The sequence below is a fragment of the Pygocentrus nattereri genome, chromosome 2 (genome assembly GCF_015220715.1).
Source record: "Pygocentrus nattereri isolate fPygNat1 chromosome 2, fPygNat1.pri, whole genome shotgun sequence".
In the NCBI taxonomy this organism is placed as follows: Eukaryota; Metazoa; Chordata; class Actinopteri; order Characiformes; family Serrasalmidae; genus Pygocentrus; species Pygocentrus nattereri.
This window is the reverse complement of record NC_051212.1, coordinates 19,316,460-19,333,814: the sequence shown is the minus strand read 5'-3', so window position 1 is coordinate 19,333,814 and position 17,355 is coordinate 19,316,460. Positions and strand designations below refer to the sequence as shown.

At 38.9% G+C, this 17,355-nt stretch overlaps 4 protein-coding genes across 6 annotated transcripts; 3 read left to right on the top strand and 1 right to left on the bottom strand.

Annotated features, from left to right (window-relative positions):
* Nucleotides 1-1,195: 1,195 nt before the first annotated feature.
* Nucleotides 1,196-2,984, top strand: LOC108434835 (endonuclease domain-containing 1 protein-like). The gene is made up of 2 exons (XM_017710247.1): nucleotides 1,196-1,631; nucleotides 2,155-2,984. Exons 1-2 carry the CDS (start codon nucleotides 1,326-1,328, stop codon nucleotides 2,743-2,745), a joined length of 897 nt encoding a protein of 298 aa, XP_017565736.1. The 5' UTR covers nucleotides 1,196-1,325; the 3' UTR covers nucleotides 2,746-2,984.
* A 1,048-nt stretch (nucleotides 2,985-4,032) lies between these two features.
* On the top strand, nucleotides 4,033-6,149 carry si:dkey-85k7.10 (endonuclease domain-containing 1 protein). Its single transcript, XM_017710248.2, has 2 exons — nucleotides 4,033-4,497; nucleotides 5,238-6,149. Exons 1-2 carry the CDS (start codon nucleotides 4,180-4,182, stop codon nucleotides 5,814-5,816), a joined length of 897 nt encoding a protein of 298 aa, XP_017565737.1. The 5' UTR covers nucleotides 4,033-4,179; the 3' UTR covers nucleotides 5,817-6,149.
* A 1,453-nt stretch (nucleotides 6,150-7,602) lies between these two features.
* Nucleotides 7,603-8,697, bottom strand: ufsp1 (UFM1-specific peptidase 1 (non-functional)). Its single transcript, XM_017710252.2, has one exon. It carries the CDS (start codon nucleotides 8,504-8,506, stop codon nucleotides 7,772-7,774), a length of 735 nt encoding a protein of 244 aa, XP_017565741.1. The 5' UTR covers nucleotides 8,507-8,697; the 3' UTR covers nucleotides 7,603-7,771.
* Nucleotides 8,698-8,724: 27 nt separating this feature from the next.
* On the top strand, nucleotides 8,725-17,017 carry LOC108434837 (zona pellucida sperm-binding protein 3-like). Of its 3 annotated transcripts, none has more exons than XM_017710251.2 (9): nucleotides 8,725-9,254; nucleotides 10,582-10,709; nucleotides 10,803-10,906; nucleotides 13,318-13,495; nucleotides 13,597-13,714; nucleotides 13,938-14,029; nucleotides 15,251-15,348; nucleotides 15,463-15,593; nucleotides 16,901-17,017. In XM_017710251.2, exons 1-8 carry the CDS (start codon nucleotides 8,817-8,819, stop codon nucleotides 15,555-15,557), a joined length of 1,251 nt encoding a protein of 416 aa, XP_017565740.1. In that variant the 5' UTR covers nucleotides 8,725-8,816; the 3' UTR covers nucleotides 15,558-15,593; nucleotides 16,901-17,017. The 3 variants fall into 3 exon arrangements, with proteins under 3 accessions (XP_017565740.1, XP_017565738.1, XP_017565739.1); XM_017710249.2 differs by having other exon boundaries at nucleotides 15,460-15,593; XM_017710250.2 differs by lacking the exon at nucleotides 16,901-17,017 and adding an exon at nucleotides 16,606-16,679 and having other exon boundaries at nucleotides 15,460-15,593.
* The last annotated feature ends 338 nt before the right edge of the window (nucleotides 17,018-17,355 follow it).

Sequence of the window (17,355 nt, the reverse complement as noted above, 5' to 3'; positions counted from 1 at the left end):
CAATATATTGTTCCTCTGAGATGGACTGGTGACCTGTCCAGAGTGTTTCCTGCCTCCTGCCCAATAACCACTGGGATAAGCTCCAGCACCCCCCATGACCCAGAAGGATAAGCAGCTTAGAAAACATGTATATTTTCTAAGCTACACACACACACACCCCTATATATGTGTGTGTGTGTCTGTGTCTCTATGTGTGTGTGTTTCGCTCCTGCTATAAAGTTATCTGCAAAGTGTAATGTCCATATTTTTAGCTGTTTAACATCTTTGTATATTTTTTCAACTTTTATTGCCATTCTTTTCATTTCCGTATCTATTTAGCATTAGCTAGTTGTTAGCTTCGTTTGTTATCATGGCTCAGGAAAGCTTGAGTCAGTTGGGGAGGGGCGTCACTTCAGCTCTCTTTCAATGAGTTTCAGCATGAGTTGCTTTACATCATGCAACGTAAGTGCAATTTAGTTACATATAGGTTTCACCATGTAAATCCAGTCCAACATTAAAGCAAACGTTTTAATAGATTAGCCATTAGAAATTTTTAAATGATAAAAAAATGATTATATCATGTTATAGGCTTTGAAGATTCCATAAAGAATGAAACTATGAATGGTTATAATAGATGAGATGCATTATCAATATAGAGGAAGGTTAACAGATGTCAGTGTTAATGGATGTTCACAGATCAAGTGAGCCTCAAGTATGTTGTTAAGAAATTGGATCAATCTATCAGTCATAGGTGAACAATGTCTGTACCTATAATTATTTTAGTGGAGCATGTCATCATGGGCCTTTCTCAATGCTGCGGACCTCCTCTCCTCCACCCCCAGGTAGTTATGCCAATAACTTGGCCAGTTTGGATTATTTACTAAATAAAAAATAAGACTGAGATAAAATAAGTTTGTAAAGTTTGTAAAAAGCGGAGTAGACCCATGCTTGCAGATTGTAGAAACAAAGCATTTGAAATTCACTATTTCATATAAATCAGCTCTTCATATTTCCATGTCAAACTATTCTTTCATTAATTCATTCATACGTGTTCATGAAGTAGTCAAACACCCTAGTCTGTCTTTTTCATACACTGAGAATGCAGTGATGAGTTGATCAACTGGGACCAAAGGTCCCCTTCTGGTTTGCATACTGGAGTAGATTATAGCAGAGTGAAGCTGATGTATGAATGTGCCTTTATTCGTTCATAGTGGGATAGTATCTAGAGTAAGAGTGTGCAAGTACAGACAGCATACACTGGCTGACAGAGAACCATAATAAAACTCCATCCAAGAATTTAGAGCTTTTTTAACTCACCATTTTGTCTTTTCAGGTAGTTGTATATCATGATAAAGTTCTGGGCTCATATTTTTTTGGTAACTGCTGTTGCATTGCTTCTAGCGGGGCTGCCAGTGAAAGCTACGGTGGAGCAGATTCTTTCTCCAGAATGCCGTGAGTTCCTGTACATGGGCACAGCACCGGTGGGGCTGGAGGACCACTCACTGGTTAAAATCTGCCAGCGCTACAACAACAAACCTCGCTATGTCACCCTGTACAACACCAAGGACCATGTGCCAGTCTACTCAGCCTACACCTTCAAACGCTCCGACGGAGAGAAAAAAGTAGACGTGCCTTGGATGTATGAGCCTCAGGTGAGTGACATCTTTTATTCATGGCGTTTTTAAGTCCTTGAGTCCTTGCTTGTTCTTTTCTGTAGTGACAGCATGAAACACAGGAGCAAAATATTAAAATGTCATAGTTAATGAAAATATCTCTATCTACTAAGATCACAGAGTTTTTTACATTGGAATTTGGAATTTTTTAGATTACAACTTCTTGTTCTGGCTGCTACAGTGCTTATTATACGCAATGTTTAACAGGATTATACAATAGAGCTATATACAACGTGCATAATTACACTACGGGCAATATACTCATAAAAAGAGTTCTTTGGAGCAATGCCACAGAAGAACCACTTTGGGTTTCCTAAAGAACCCTTTAGGTGGAACCATTTTTGTACTGGAAATAAGTATGTGTGAATAACCTTAGTGTAAGTGTAAAGCACCTCCACATTAAATAACTTATTTTCAAAAGTGTAGATGTAGGCTGGAACTGATGACGGTTTCTCAAAGACAAAACATTTCTATGTCTCTTTCATTCTGTCTCAATGAGCAGCTATCCACGTCCTCAGACACGGGGGAAATGCAGCAGTTCCCGCGTGGCTATATGCACCAGAACTTTGAGGATGCTCAGGCTGTCCTGGAGGACTATGCCAATGCTGTTCTTTATGAGCGTGGACATCTAAACCCTGATGAACACCAGGCCAACCCTGACGACAAAGCGGCCACTTACACACTGACCAATGTGGTCCCGCAGGTCCGTGAGTTCCACAGAGGCCAATGGAAGGCCCAGGAGCACATCATCCGCCGCAGACTCAACAACTACTGCAGGGGCACGGCCTACATGGTCACCGGCATCACCTCCTCTGGCAACATGATCCGCAGACATAACATCGGCCGGGTGGCTGTGCCCACCTACCTGTGGTCAGCCTACTGCTGCATTGACTACGATCACAATGCACCATATGACGAGCGCTACAAATTCCCTGCCTTCGCCCACTATGGACTCAATGACAAAGAAAACAATCAGATCTTGGAGCTGTCGGTCCCCAAGCTGGAAGAGTTCCTAAAGAAGTCTACTTTTGTTGACAAGAACTTCCAAATATTTGTTGATGACTGTGTGCCCCCTGGATCGGCCTCTGTCTAGTCATGCTGTATAAATTGTGCCTCCATATAAATCACATACATTACTTAATGACAACAGGCAATATTTAACTAGCTAATTGCAAATATACATTGATTTATACTGAATGATGTCCCATAAGAAGTTTTCCCAAAGCAGATATGTGAATGTATGTTTTCTTGCAAAAAGACGGCTTCTGCTGGAGCACTTGTGCTGAAATTGTACTGTTTAAATCATCAATTAAAATTTCACAATCTGCCATCCTTATTCTCAACACATCCTCATGTTCACAGGCATACATTACAGAAGATCATTTAGCAGTGCATTATCACTAGCCATCACTAACTATTGCTTTAAAAACACACAAAATATGGATAAACGTTATACGTAAAACTGTAAATTTAGAGCCATACTTGGTCTTAAGTGGTAGCATTATTTTTATTACATCAATCAAAATAAAAGCCTTCATTCAAAAGAACAAGAACATAATTATTATCAAAACACTTCTTATAAGATGTGAATTATTTCATCTCATAAACACAGGAATGTATGACTGCATAGAATGCAAACTAAGTTAGTGGTTTAAACTTGACTAGGTCCAGGCTGACAATCCTCACTCCTGTAACTTAAGAATAACTCAGTCAGTTTTTACTTTTTCCTTGATGTTATTGAATAATAAGCCTTAGGCCATAGTGAACTTGGTAAGGTGTACCTTTATGGCAGTTTAAAAGTTTCACTATTGCTTCTTGTTCAGTTACACTCATACTATACTGAATAATTCATTTGCCCATTGTGTCTTTTTATATACAATACTAAACCAGAGAAGACTAAGGCACATGAGTATGCCACATCATAAACTATCTTGAACACAGCGTGGATTAGAGAATCAGTGTTCTAGCCTAAATATTGTTTTTTTCTGTCAGGTCAAACAGTCTTTATAAATATGTTGGGCTTGGAAAACCATGAAAATCATAAGACGTGTAGTAGTTAAAGTGATAGAGAAGAAATTCAAGGTTGCATACAGAATGACCACAAGATAATGGGCACTAAATGCATAACACCTGAATGTCTCTAAGAAGACTTAAGAACACTGGTAAGTCTATCGGCCATAGGAGCCATAGTGATATTCTCTTAGCCAAGCAATTAAACTGCTCAAATTTCAGTTTGCTTATGATTTACATACACACCTGCAGACTACTCCGGCCTTCAAAGTACACCTCTGATAACATTCAAAATAAGCCAATGGTTGTATGTTCCCTCCACCTCTGAGGAGTACACTCATTGCTAAATAGTATAGACTGCCTACAGAGATAGTAAGAGGACAAGTGACAGTAGATTTTACATATGCTTCTGTCATTTTACCTGTAGCTCTGGAGCAGGGACACGACGGACCTAGGCTGAGAATATCTGAAGACATTTGAAAATAAATAGAAAAGAGCTGGAACTGAGCTGGTTATCATGAGGCGCAATCTCTTACACTGTGTCTTGTACACAATTTTACTGGTCCAGCTGTTCCTTCTGAGTGTGCACGTAAATGCTGGGGTTGTGGATGACTTCAACCATATTGAACGCTGTAAGGACTCTCTCTACATGGGCACTCCGCCTCGAGGCTACCTTAGCAACTCTCTGAAGAAGATATGTCAACGATATGAAGACAAACCCCGCTTCGTCTCCCTTTATGACCCCCAGAAACACATCCCTGTGTACTCTGCCTATACTTTTAAGAAGTCTGATGGGGAGAAGAGAGTGGACTTTCCTTGGATGTTTGAACCACAGGTGAGTGAGTCTGTCACTTCTGTGCATACATTAGTACAATCAGGAAATTCAAGTTGAAAAAAAGTGAGTAAAGAAAAATAATGTTCATGCCTGCTTGTTCCCTGTGGTGCTTTTCACTTCATTTAATTACATAGTTAAACATATATTTAATATGCATTTCTTATATTTTAATGTACAGTTGAATGCAAAAGAATAGCCCTGGTCAACTATGATGTTTTGTTAACTTTCTAAGTAAAAATAAGTACAACATCATCTACAAGGAGCAACGTTAAATATTCTTAAACACTGCATTTTTGTATTTGGGAGTTTAACACACTGAAAAATTATAAAATGTGTAGAACAATATTTTTCCCCAATATGTTAAATTGAGCAAATAAACAGCATTAAATATTATTATAAACAGTATTAAATGTATTAAAATGTGCAGAAGTGTATTCTTTGTAGAGGATGCGTTAACTTATCTTCACTTGGATAATTATATATATATATATATAATATAATATAATATAATATATATAATATAATATAGTTCCGTTGTGCTTTTATTCAGGTTTCAAGGGCATTCATTTTTTACATTGAACTTCCCATTTATTTAACTTTTTTTCCATAGCCATACATTCCATATGTTTCCATGGATCCATTTTCTTTGGTGGACATCATCCAGTCATCTTTTTATTTATGTTTTGAGGTCATTTAATCCCTCTGACACTCATTTTTACCATGTGTTTCTCTGTGTGCAGTTGGCTTCTGACAAGGGCAGCAGTAATATGGAGCCCTTCCCCCAGTCCTCTCACATGCATAAAAACTTTGAAGACACGCAGGCTGTGCTGGAGGACTATGCTGACGTGGTGCAGTACGAACGTGGCCAACTGAACCCAGACCAGCACCAGGCCGACCCACTGGACAAAGCTGCCACTTACACCCTCACTAACGTGGTGCCTCAGATTAAAGAGTTCAGCATTGGGCCTTGGGCCATACATGAGCAGCTCATCCGCAAACGCCTTAACAACTACTGTCGTGGAACTGTCTACATCATTACAGGGGTCACGACCTCTGGCAACATGATCCGCCGTGATAACTTGGACCGCGTGGCCATTCCTGAATATATGTGGACTGCTTACTGCTGCACCGACTTTGATCATAATGCACCTTATTCAGTGCGCTACAAGTTCCCAGTGTTTGGTGCATATGGACTTAATGACCGTGTCAATAACAACATGGTGGAGGTTCCTGTTAAGAGTTTGGAAAAGTTTCTGAGGGGTAGAATGGATGTGGACAAGAACTTCCAGATCTTCTATAATGACTGTGTGGCTGACTAATAAGGTGTTATCAAATTATATAATCTGCCAATGCATTTGCCATTATATAATCACAGGCTGTGATGCTAATACTAATGAGTGTATTTTTGGTGGCATATATTCTCTATATTTGAAGTGTCTCATTACGAATTGCTGTAAATCCATCCATAACCATTTCAGATATAATGAAGTTGAAAAGAAAAACAGTTGAGGTTTAATGCAAAACACACTTATATTTCCCTACTTAAGGTGGTATTAATAATGATATAGCATTGATATGTCTTGTATGTGCAAAGACCCTTTCAACAATGTATAGTGAATAACATACATAAATAAAAGTCATCTATTTTATAATCAACATAAATTTTATATAACATAGATGTTTATAAACAATCTATTTTATAATTGCTTTTATAAGTTTAATAATAAATGTTACTTTGATTAGTGCAATTTTCATATATTATATAGGTTGAATGGAGTCAATGTCACATTATTTTATATATTTTATGTCCAACTTTGGGAAACTGGCTTTGGCAGCCTGTGCAAAGTTATAGTTGCAAGTTAATTTTTTCCTCACAAGTACTTCTTTCAACATGTTTGTTCAAGCGTTGGCAACTTGCTCAAATAAGACATGTCTCAAAAAATTCTAACCCAATATAACAGTCATGTTTGCCTTTGATCACTAGCTGCATTTGCATGTTTGCCTGTAAAACTGTACCACATGATATGAATGAAAGGTATCAGCTTTTCTCTTTCTCTTATCATAAACTTTCTCCACTTTAAGATGTGACAAGGTTTTCTACTCTAAGCTGAACACTATTAACACAACTGTTTTCCTGTGGGATTTTTTGATAACTATTACAGATCCTGCCTAAAAAGCCCTGTAAATTTTGATCAATAAATGTAGATGTTAATGTGGTTAGTCAATAAACCTACTGATTACAGCTTCAGTGTCCATGATTTAGCCTCCTAAAAATAAGTGTGGTAAAGTTGCAATTACGTAATGTTAATATAAATGTGGTGAGTGAAAGTGGACTGTATTGACCAGAAGAGGGCACAAGAGCCTCAACTTGCAGTGACAGTCAGGGATCCCTGAAACAGCACTGCAGCACAGCTCAAGCTGTTATACTACAGTCTGTTTGAAATTATTTCTAATAGTACTTAGTTTAATGAACTCAAGAACAAATTTGATTTTTTTCCTTTACTATTTTCAAATGATGATTTGATTCTACTCTGGTACGTTTGTAGGGGAAACACTTTGCTACTAATTTTCTTTTGCGTATTGTAGTACGTTTTGTTGGTGACATCGTTTGTACTGTTAATCATTTTACTTTTGACCAAAAGTGGATAGCAGAAACTTGACAGATGTTAGATGTACTAAGAAGTTCTGCTGTAGTACTGCAGACACTTTAAAAAGAAGGTTCTTTAAGGTATCTTTAGTAAAGACAATGATTTTATTTAGAAACATGAGTTCTATATAGAACCCTCTCATGCTTAAATGGTTCTTCAGATTGATGTTGAATGTGTTGTATATGGTTCTATATAGTACCAAAAAAGGTTCTTTAACAGCAGAACCCTTTTGGTGTTATATAGAACCATATATAACAATCTCCACCAATCTGAAGCACCACTTCACCATGCAAAGAACCATTTAAGCATGAAATGGTTCTACACTCACGCTTCTAAACAGAACTACTGCCTTTACTAAAGAACCTTTGAAAAAACAGCTTTTTTTAAACTGTGTAGCTTAGCTCAGTACTTTAGAAGATTTTTTAGTACTTTAGAAGACCTGGTACTTTCACTCAAGTTGTTCTTTGGAGAAGTGTTTTTATTTCACCAAGTTGAGTGCAGGTTAATTCCACTCTGCTCCTGCATTTAGACAAACTCACACAAGGCCCCCTTTAGCCGACATTGGCTATTTATGCTGAAACCAATGAGATATTAAGAACAGAACTGCATCACATTAATTATCAGAATTACATTTTTGTTTGTGGCAAACAAAGATTATAGAAGGAGCACTGATCTAGAGAGCTCACTCGCTTCCATGCCACCCAGCCCTGCCTCTGCAAAGACTTTTTATCCAGGGCAGGGCCATAGTAGTGGGGGTCCATGATTAACAGGTAGCTCCCCTGTTTCGCAGTGCACACTCCCAGAATGCCCTTAGAGGAGTTGTCCCTGTCCCCACCCATCATTACAGGAGACCCACGGGTGAGGAAATGATGGTGAAGTTCCTCCGCAGCTTGCTCAAGCTCTGACCCACCACTCCGCACATGTGAGATACGGCAAGGAACATCATAAAGTTGGTCAAGCACCAGAGCAGCTTCACATGTTCCTATCCATTCTCTGGAGCCCAAGAAGGAAGATGGCTTATCTCCTACGGTGATCAGAGCTTGCTGGATTTCTGCTAGACTTGGGGGGAGTCTGGTTCCAGGCCGAGATCCACTGAACAACCATGAGCACATGGTCTGAACAGTCCTGTATCCACAACCCCAACCTCTGTCATCCTGCCCATCACAGCCATAATGGTAGTACAGACATTCTCCTGATATCAGAGAACATCTGCAACCGTCTGCCAGCGGCTTGGACAGTCCATCGTGGGCATTTTTCACTAAAGTCTCTTTCAAATTGCTTCCGATTGCCACTTTCTCCTGTCCACATAATCGCTCTCCCCAGTCTATCAGCTCACTGGTCACTTCGCTGGTCTTCTCCATGAACTAAAGAACGACTCAAAACGCGACTACAGCTTTTACATGTACAAACATAATGAAATCAATGTGTCCTCTCTTACATACATTTCAGCATACAAGAAACATGTCCACAGTTTTCTTTCTTGTTTCGTGAATTAACAGAGAACCTGCACCATTACACCGCCTCTGGGACGAAGTGTCCGTCAACAAAAGCCGTCCCTAGTTTTCAACAGCGCGTTCTTAAGAGTTCCGCATTCAAAGCGTTGACTGTTTGAGAAGCGCCCTGCTTAGTTTATTTACACTTCGACACATAATATATTGCAAATGCGCTAAAATGATACAAGTGCTGTACTCAATCATTTTGTGTGCTGTTGTAGCCTGTGGGCTCCGACCTGTATACAAAAGTCTGAATACCGGCTCTTCTCCCTCTTCTGGAAAGTTCGAGAAGACGCCAGAGAAAGAGTCTTCACTCAGTAAAAGCGACTATTATAGTTCACACGACGAGTCCGACAAAATATTCTCCGGATATTCGTTCTCAAAAGTGGAAAATGCCTCAGATAATGGGGGTCTAATTGTGAAGTGTGGAGAGAAAAACTGGAGGATAGTGGTGAAGAGAAAGTACTTCGGACGCGGCCTTCCTTTCTCACCGCGGTCCGTCCGGCTCGGTGAAGATGGCGGCGCTGCTGTAGAGTGCAGGCCTCAGACAGACTTTCTCACCGCCTCTCTGATGATCATTTCTGCAGGTTTACAAGACTGTGGTAGCGAGTCTTGGGTAAGAAATGACAAACAACCAGCACGAGCTGGGTTATTCCACAGTTGTGGTGCCGTTAGCCCTCTTTTGTTTATTTGCTTAGTCTAAGTAACATGCAGGTAACCCCTCAGACCTGTGTTAGACCACCACTACCCTGGTTTCTACGAGGTTTGCTGAAGGTGGATTAATTGAGTAACAGTGGATAGCTTTTAGCATAAAATTAGAAGAAAAAAAACCCACAATGTGGTTAACTTCTGAATGAGGGCATTAAGGACTTAATGGTGTCTGAGGCAGACAGAAACACTGTTTTCAAAGTGCTGTAGGTTTGAAGTTATTTATCTAAATCATGCGTATAGTTTGTTGTGAAGGGTACTTTGCCTGTGTTTTAAAATGTGTTTTACATACATATTTGTAAATGTAAGTATTTGCTGTTTGTTTTTAGAAGTGATTCAAAATGGAAATCTACATCATTAAGCTCAGAGGTGGGTAGAGTAGCTGACATCCACCTTCACGCGAGTAACATTAAAAGTTCTTGTGCTTTGTAAATGTTCTCTATGTAATTTTTGGGGATTTGGAGACCTGTCTGGTGGAGATGTGTAATTCCATGCAACACGCAGCAGACAGTTTGTCACTTTAGTCGTGCTGGACTCCTTCCCCAAGCGGATCAGTATGATAACTGCGAATCCTTTGAAAAAGTTTTCAAAGAGAACCCAGTCAAAACTTTGTGAACGTGTCTTCTGAGAATGGGAGTGAGTTCTCTACTGTTGTCCTCATATCTTTAGCAGTTCTATGTTGCTTTTGCATTTGAGACCTAAGCATCAAGCTGGACCTTCTTTCTGAGTCTGTGCTTGTGACATTATGAAAAGATGTATGACATGGTCAGAAAAACTCCCACAACATCCTGCATCATAGCTCTGACTACTATGTCAGGAAAAACTACTAGTGTACCAAGTTTCCTCTAGAGCAAAACTGAAAAGTCAATGGTGTGAGCAGTTGTAAAGCTGTACAGATGATTTCACCGGTGTCGTACATTGAAATAAAAAAAAAGAAGAAATTAGTAGCTGTGATGAAAATATGACCAATTAAAAAAGGAGAATGAAATGATTACAATTTGAGAAAAGGAAAGTTAAAATGCATCAGGTTCTTAAATTCGGTGCATAAAAGAGAGTGCATGTTACTAGTTACTGCCCACCTCTGATTAGGTTACTGTAAGCATGGGAAACAGATGACCAGCACTTTTACCTTGCTTTGAGATCTTTAGACAAATTGGTGCGTAATTAAAACATTATGAGACAAATTGATGCATTAATCAACACGTTATTACATTTTTTTCCCTTTTAATTTTCAGGTAAATGGTGACTGGCTCATCTACTCCAATAAATTGGTGTTTTCTTCTGGTGCTTTTCTCACCATGGATGGCGTCCTGCTATTCAGACGCACTCCTTCTGTGGTTCCCATTGAGTGCCATTATAAAAGGTTGGCTGTGTTTTAGGTGTACGATAACCATGTTCTCTTCCCACTGTCTTGACAGAAATTCTGCTCGTTTCTATCTTTTTGTATCTCGCACAGACGGTTTAGGGTGGGTGCAGAACCCCTTAGCCCTACCTGGTTACCTATGACCTCCACTATAGAAGCAGCTGGATTGCTGCACTTCTCTTTACACGTTGTTAAAGGTGATCTACCAGTTGAATCTTACTGTTTACATGTTATGTTTTGACCATATTTTGTGCTTATCCCCAATTTTAAGTGATCACATATAAAAATGTTCATATCTCCTTCTCAGCTCATAATGGCCCAGATTCATAAAACACGGTGGCGCATTTTCTGCGGCTATAAGAACAAATAGTGTGGTGCTAACTCGTTAGCTCATTCATAAATGAGGATTACTGGTGTGGTCTTCCGCCTGCGTGATGTGAGGCTTGGCTGCAGTATTGTCTAACATATTGTGGAATCCATTCATAATCCCACATAATCTCTCAAAAAATAATTGCCGAAGCACTTCTAGTAAGAAGATAATGTGGATTAAATGATGTTTTCTGTGTTTCAATGTTTAGTCACACATGCAACAAAAGTCAAACACACAGTTAATTATCCAATTTAGTTAAGAGACATTTTGATCTGTTTGGACTGAACATCATGACCAGCCTTGTAACTGCCGTTGTAAGAGTATAGAAGAGAAAAAGACTTGGTCAAGCATGATTTCAGGTTGGCAGATTTAACTGGTACGGTACTTAAAACAGCATCTTCCTGCACCAGATTCACTGTTTGGTGAATCCCTCATCTGTGTGTGGAAAATATGTTTAGCTTGCATTTCAAATAAGTAAAGAATAATTTGATATGTTTAGATTCTAATTACATATTACTGTAATTATAATGAATGAATGGATAATGAATGAATTATTATTATTATTATTAAACTGACAAATAATGACAAATATTCTGTGCAAATGTTAGGGTCCCTGCAAAGTATGGAAAATTGTGGAATTCGAATTTAGTAAGTTCCTGGTCTGGATAATTATGGAAAAGAGAAATGGGAAAATGTTTTTGTTTTCTAATATGTAAAATTCATCATTTCTAAAAATAAATTGATCATACTAGCAAGATATTTTTCATGGCATTTGGAGCAGGCAGACAGTGTAGCCAAAATGTTTACCATGTACCACTGCGTGAGAGTGTGGGTCAGAGTCAGTTTGTCGTCGAAAATAAGGCAAGGAGTATGGTGTGTGACTAAACACACAGAGCTGCGTCTACTTCTGTATGCCACAGCTTGCAAGACAGTTCTGCCTCAAGTGCCTTGTAACTGTAGCAAATCTGAACACCTATGAACAAATTAGTTTCAATGAAAATGTGGTAATGACAAGAAAATGTCTTTTAATTGCATATATACATGGCAACACAAATAACCAAAACAAGCAGTGGAGACGTGTTCTCTGGAATGATGAATTAAGCTTCTCCGTCTGGCAATCCAATGGATGAGTCTGGTTTTGGTGGTTGCTGGGAGAACGGTACTTGTGTGACTGCATTGTGCCAAGCGTAAAGTTGGGTGGAGGGGGATTATGGTGTGGGGTTGTTTTTCAGGAGTTGGGCTCGACCCCTTAGTTCCAGTGAAAGGAACTCTTAATGCTTCAGCAGACCAAGAGATTTTGGACAATTTCATGCTCCCAACTTTGTGGGAACAGTTTGGTGACGGCCCCTTCCTGTTCCAACATGACTGCGCACCAGTGCACAAAGCAAGGTCCATAAAGACATGGATGAGCAAGTTTGGTGTGGAAGAACTTGACTGGCCTGCACAGAGTCCTGACCTCAGCCAGATAGAACACCTTTGGGATGAATTAGAGCTGAGACTGAGGTCAGACACCTCAGTTGAACGAGAAGACCTGGTTCTCACAAAAGCGCTTCTGGAAGAATGGTCAAAATTCCTATAAACACACGTCTAAACCTTGTGGAAAGCCTTCCCGCAAGAATTGAAGCTGTTGTAGCTGCAAAGGGTGGGCTGACATCATATAACCCTATCCATAAACCTATGGATTAAGAATGGAATGTCACTCAAGTTCATATACGTTGGAAGGCAGACGACCAAATACTTTCGGCAATATAGTGTATTTAGAAGTTTGTCATTTTAAGTCTGGAAAATTATGGAATTAGAAATGTAGAATAGAAGTAAAGAGTAGAATTTTAAGATGTTATAGTTTTTCTCGTACAAACATTTTCTGATAAAGTTTGTTTTTTAGTTGTTGTTCATTGATTTAAAGTTTGAAGTCAGAACTTTTTTCCCTTAAAATTTATAGCTTTGTTCTGAGTATTTTTTTTTTTTTTTTTTTGTCTTTGTTTTCTTACCTGTCCAGTTTCGTTTGGCTCCTGCTTGGGGCACTGGTGAAAGTATCGCAGAGTTAAATGACACCATTGCTCTGATCACCACCACAGTGATTTTATGAACATTTAATTTTTACTGTGGCACATGTTTTGCTTGGCATAGCATTGTTACTACCGTGTTTTGTGAATCTGGCCCAAAGTGTCTATGTTGACATGAGGAAGGAGAGATTTGCACACAAATGATTGTAGTTGATTTTTTGTCTCACCTCAGATGGCAGTGGCTCTGCTCATCAGTCCACTCAATTCCAGCAGGGACAGCCATTGCTCCTGGAAGCAGCAGTATATGCCCCATTGCACCCTCTTTTACGAATCTTTGTGGACAACTGTGTGGCCACTGCTAATTCCGACCCATTCTCAAAGCCCAGCTATGAGTTCATATCTGACCATGGGTTCGTGGTAAAGTCCTTTGAATGTTTGTGTAAAAGTGAAACTTTCTCAGACCTGTTCTGTTAGTTCAGACTGCCACTAGAAATGCTTTATTTGCTCACAGGTGTCTGGTTGATAGCTTGCTGCCAAACTCGCCTTCTAAATATTACAACAGGCCAAAGGAGAATGTCCTCAGATTCAGCCTTCCAGCATTCAGCTTCCCCCAGGATCAGAGAAAACAGGTTAATTTCTGGTTTCTGTTATCAAGTGAGTAATGAGCTTGTCTCCAAGTTGTTCTAAGGATGCTGTATGGCATTGCCATGACCTACCCTGTTTACTTTTGGCTGCCTAGAAAGAGAGCAGTTGCTGCCCAGTTGCATCTACAGATGGTTATAAAATATATTTTTTAATTCTTTTCACTGGCACATTACCTTTCATTCTTCCTGCTAACTTTACACCTCTTAGGTTTTCATCAGCTGCCATTTGAGAGCTGCTCCTCATCACCGTCCATCCGACACCCAGAATAAGGCTTGCTATTTTCATGGACCTTCATTCAGGTCAGTTATTTAATTTTTATTTTATAATTTGCAGGTCCTGCAGTGGCAAGAAAAAGTATGTGGTCCTTGAAAGTGCTTGTATTCATGTATAAAGTTGTCTTAAAATATGGTTTGATCATCTAATTTACAAAAAAGAAGAAACGCAATCTGTTTAAGACAATGACGCAAAAATAATGTATTGTTTTTGTCCATATTGAATACGTCATTCACAGTGTAGGTTGGAAACAGTATGTGAAACCACTAGGCTAGTGACTTCAACAAAAGCAAGTTGGAGCCAGGAGTTAGCAAACCTGGAGTTAATAAGATTGGATATGTTGGTTGGAGCTCCTTTGACATGTTGTTTTGTATTCACAATCTTCTACTGATATGAGCCATAAATCATGAAAAGAGATCTCAAAAGGCCTACTATCAGTAATTGTTGATTTGCATTAAGCTGGAAAGGGTTACAAAGTCATTTCATTGAGTTTTGGTGTTTGCATCAGTTTGCAGTTAGAGACGATTTAGTATTGTGTTTACCTGAGAAGTGGGTGCCCAGCTAAGATCACGCCAAAGGCACAATGCTGAATGCTCAGTGAAGTAAAAAATAATAAGTGACAGCTAAAAGCTTGAAAGAATCAATTTAGTAGTTAACGTGTAGCAGGACACCATGGAGAAAGCCTCTGTTTTACATTAAAAAAAAAATCACGGCATGTCTGAAGTTTGCCAAAAAGCACTTGGACACTCCAAGAAAGCTACTTGGAAAATGTTTTGTGGAAACAAGGTTGAAATGGTTGAGAAGAACAGGCAGCACTACCTATGGCATAAAAGGGTGCTGCATACCAACTCGAAAACATCTTAACAGTGAAGCATGGAGAAAAGAGCATAAGGATTTTGGGGCTGCTTTACTGCCTTTGGCTTGGACTGATTGCCATCAATGATCAAGGTACTCTACATGAACATATCAGGGTGGCTGTCTGCTGGCTGAAGCTGAGCAGAAGCTGGGTGATGCAGCAGGACAATGACCCTAAACATTTACTCGGATTAGCTTACAAAAATAAAATCTGCCTTTTGAGGTGGCCTAAAGGGTTTTGCATACTTTTTCTTGACACTTTTTGTTAGGATTTATGTTCTGTAAATTTCACATTTAGTAAGACTTCACTTAGGAAAAACTTGATTGCTGAATCAAAGATGACTCCTTTGTTTAAGAGAGAACTCATTTCAGAAATGTCTGATTTTCTTCAGCTGGCGCTCGATAGAGGGGAACAACACTGTTTGCTTGTGCTGTGAAACTGGAGATTGCATGGCAGGAAAGATGGACTCGTCCAGCGTATACCTGGGAGGTATGTGTGTTAGAAAGAGAAGTAACTGCATTCTGGTTTTAATGTTAAACTGTTTACAATCACTTCTCATATTTATATGATAAATGAAAAATTCTAATCTTGTCTTTAAAGAAGAGCGGACCGCAGTGAATATAGGCCCGCAGCAAGTTCTACCCACAAATTCACACTCGACTGGCAAACTTACCATAGGGGATGTAAGCCTCACTTGAGCTGTGAAATGCCTGGAACATGCTGTACTTCATCAGGTGAGATCCTGAACAGTTGAATTGAATTTAGTTGAAGATATAATAGTACAGAATGATAGGAGGCTGCACTAAATTCATTCAAAGTCCATGTGATGTCAGCTCCGCACTGACCACCTCGGATTAAATACTTCCAGGAAATAATGTCCTTGTGCCCAGTACATGGCAAAATTTTAGGCTTGCGTTTTCATTAGTTCCTGTGCCTTAATTTTAGTCTTAGAAATATTATGGGGCATAAACATTGCTGAAGTTTCATGGTCCATAGACAGGAACTAAACTGCAAATGCAACAAATTGTGTTTTTATGATGTCACAAAAACCTATACTATCCAACACCAGTTTAGTTTGCCCATTCAGAAGTGTTTCAGCCAAATACAGAGTAGCTGAGCAAAACAGAGGTCATTTATAGATATCTGTCTGTACATGCCTTAAATGAACATGAACAAAAACAGCTTGTTTAGTTATAAGGGATGATGAGAAATTCTCATATGCTTCATTGTGGAGATACAGAGTAAAATTTGATGTGCCTCTGTGCATCTTCTGTTTTGGTAGTTCCACTTTCTATCCATCTCTGAATGATGAAGATGCAAGTCTGAACTTTTGCATGTATCTGTTAAATCTGAAATGGTCAGTTGCAAACTTTTTGGAATCTGGTGATTTGGGGCAGATTTCTGATTTCAGACACAGCTAATTTAGCGGTATTTGGATTTTAAGCCACTCAGAAGTGAGAAGCATTGTGATGCGTTCAAGAATATCTGAGTACCTAAAAACAATTATTTAGTGTTATTGACTGAAATGAGGCTTGCTTTAGGTTTGTTTTGTATTTAATCTATTGAAATTTTAAAAACACTAACTATTTTATGATTGATAGACCTGTGTAATTCTGACCAAAGTTATTGCATATTGCATATGTCTGTAGTATTGCAATTAAGATTGATGCATAATGTGCTGTGCAGTCAGAGAAAAGCTGTCGAACTCAGCCAAGTATTTGTCTAATTATCTATGTCTAAACCTAGGTCCACCGTTTAAGGAAATTGCAAAATCACAAATGGCACCAATACAAAAAGCAGTTGTTTTGGCAAGATCTCCGTCTTTCTAAATGAATTAATCTTTTTGCTTAAAAGTACTACTGTGTGTTTCTGACTAGTAATACAGTCTCGTTGGTCATTGTTGACTTTGCTTCTCATTAACTTCCACAGTTCCTGAAAATATCACACATTTTTCATATATTTTGTAGCACTGAAATGGACAGTTGTCCCATATTTTGGAGCACCCTTTAAGTGGAGGTTATATTCATCCTGTTTCTTTTAGGTGTTTCCGCACAGGCTCAAGCCAGTCCTGCAGAATGTACATCTGTTCCCTTTTCATTGTTTTCCTGTTATCCTGCAAACCTTTTGAAAATAAACAAAACTCGTGACCTTCAGTTAATATAGCTCTCAATTGCCAGTGAGGCCAGTGTACGAACACCATTCAAAAATATTACTGTATAGATAGGATCCCATTGTCAAAGAAAACAAAACATCCACTGTGAACATAAACAAACAGAGTGGTAAACACATCTGTCTCATACTATACTGTCCATAAATACTGGGGAATTATTTTTTTTAGCTGTGTCTTTGAGCTGTTATTAAAGACATTTGTCAAATGAGACAATCACTTCAGATCACCCCACCCCCTCTTTTCTGCTCTTGATTGTTTTGTTTCTGCATCTTCAAGTGCTGCCTAGTTAAGAAACTGCCATTTCTGCTTGCAAGTTATTATAAATT

Excerpts from the sequence above, each read along its gene's own strand:
- LOC108434835 (XM_017710247.1), top strand. The coding sequence starts at position 1,326 with ATGATAAAGTTCTGGGCTCATATTTTTTTGGTAACTGCTGTTGCATTG. Across the intron at positions 1,632-2,154 it reads CTTGGATGTATGAGCCTCAG|CTATCCACGTCCTCAGACAC; the intron begins GTGAGTGACATC and ends CTCAATGAGCAG.
- si:dkey-85k7.10 (XM_017710248.2), top strand. The coding sequence starts at position 4,180 with ATGAGGCGCAATCTCTTACACTGTGTCTTGTACACAATTTTACTGGTC. Across the intron at positions 4,498-5,237 it reads CTTGGATGTTTGAACCACAG|TTGGCTTCTGACAAGGGCAG; the intron begins GTGAGTGAGTCT and ends CTCTGTGTGCAG.
- ufsp1 (XM_017710252.2), bottom strand. The coding sequence starts at position 8,506 with ATGGAGAAGACCAGCGAAGTGACCAGTGAGCTGATAGACTGGGGAGAG.
- LOC108434837 (XM_017710249.2), top strand. The coding sequence starts at position 8,817 with ATGATACAAGTGCTGTACTCAATCATTTTGTGTGCTGTTGTAGCCTGT. Across the intron at positions 10,710-10,802 it reads ATTGAGTGCCATTATAAAAG|ACGGTTTAGGGTGGGTGCAG; the intron begins GTTGGCTGTGTT and ends TATCTCGCACAG. Across the intron at positions 13,496-13,596 it reads GAGTTCATATCTGACCATGG|GTGTCTGGTTGATAGCTTGC; the intron begins GTTCGTGGTAAA and ends ATTTGCTCACAG.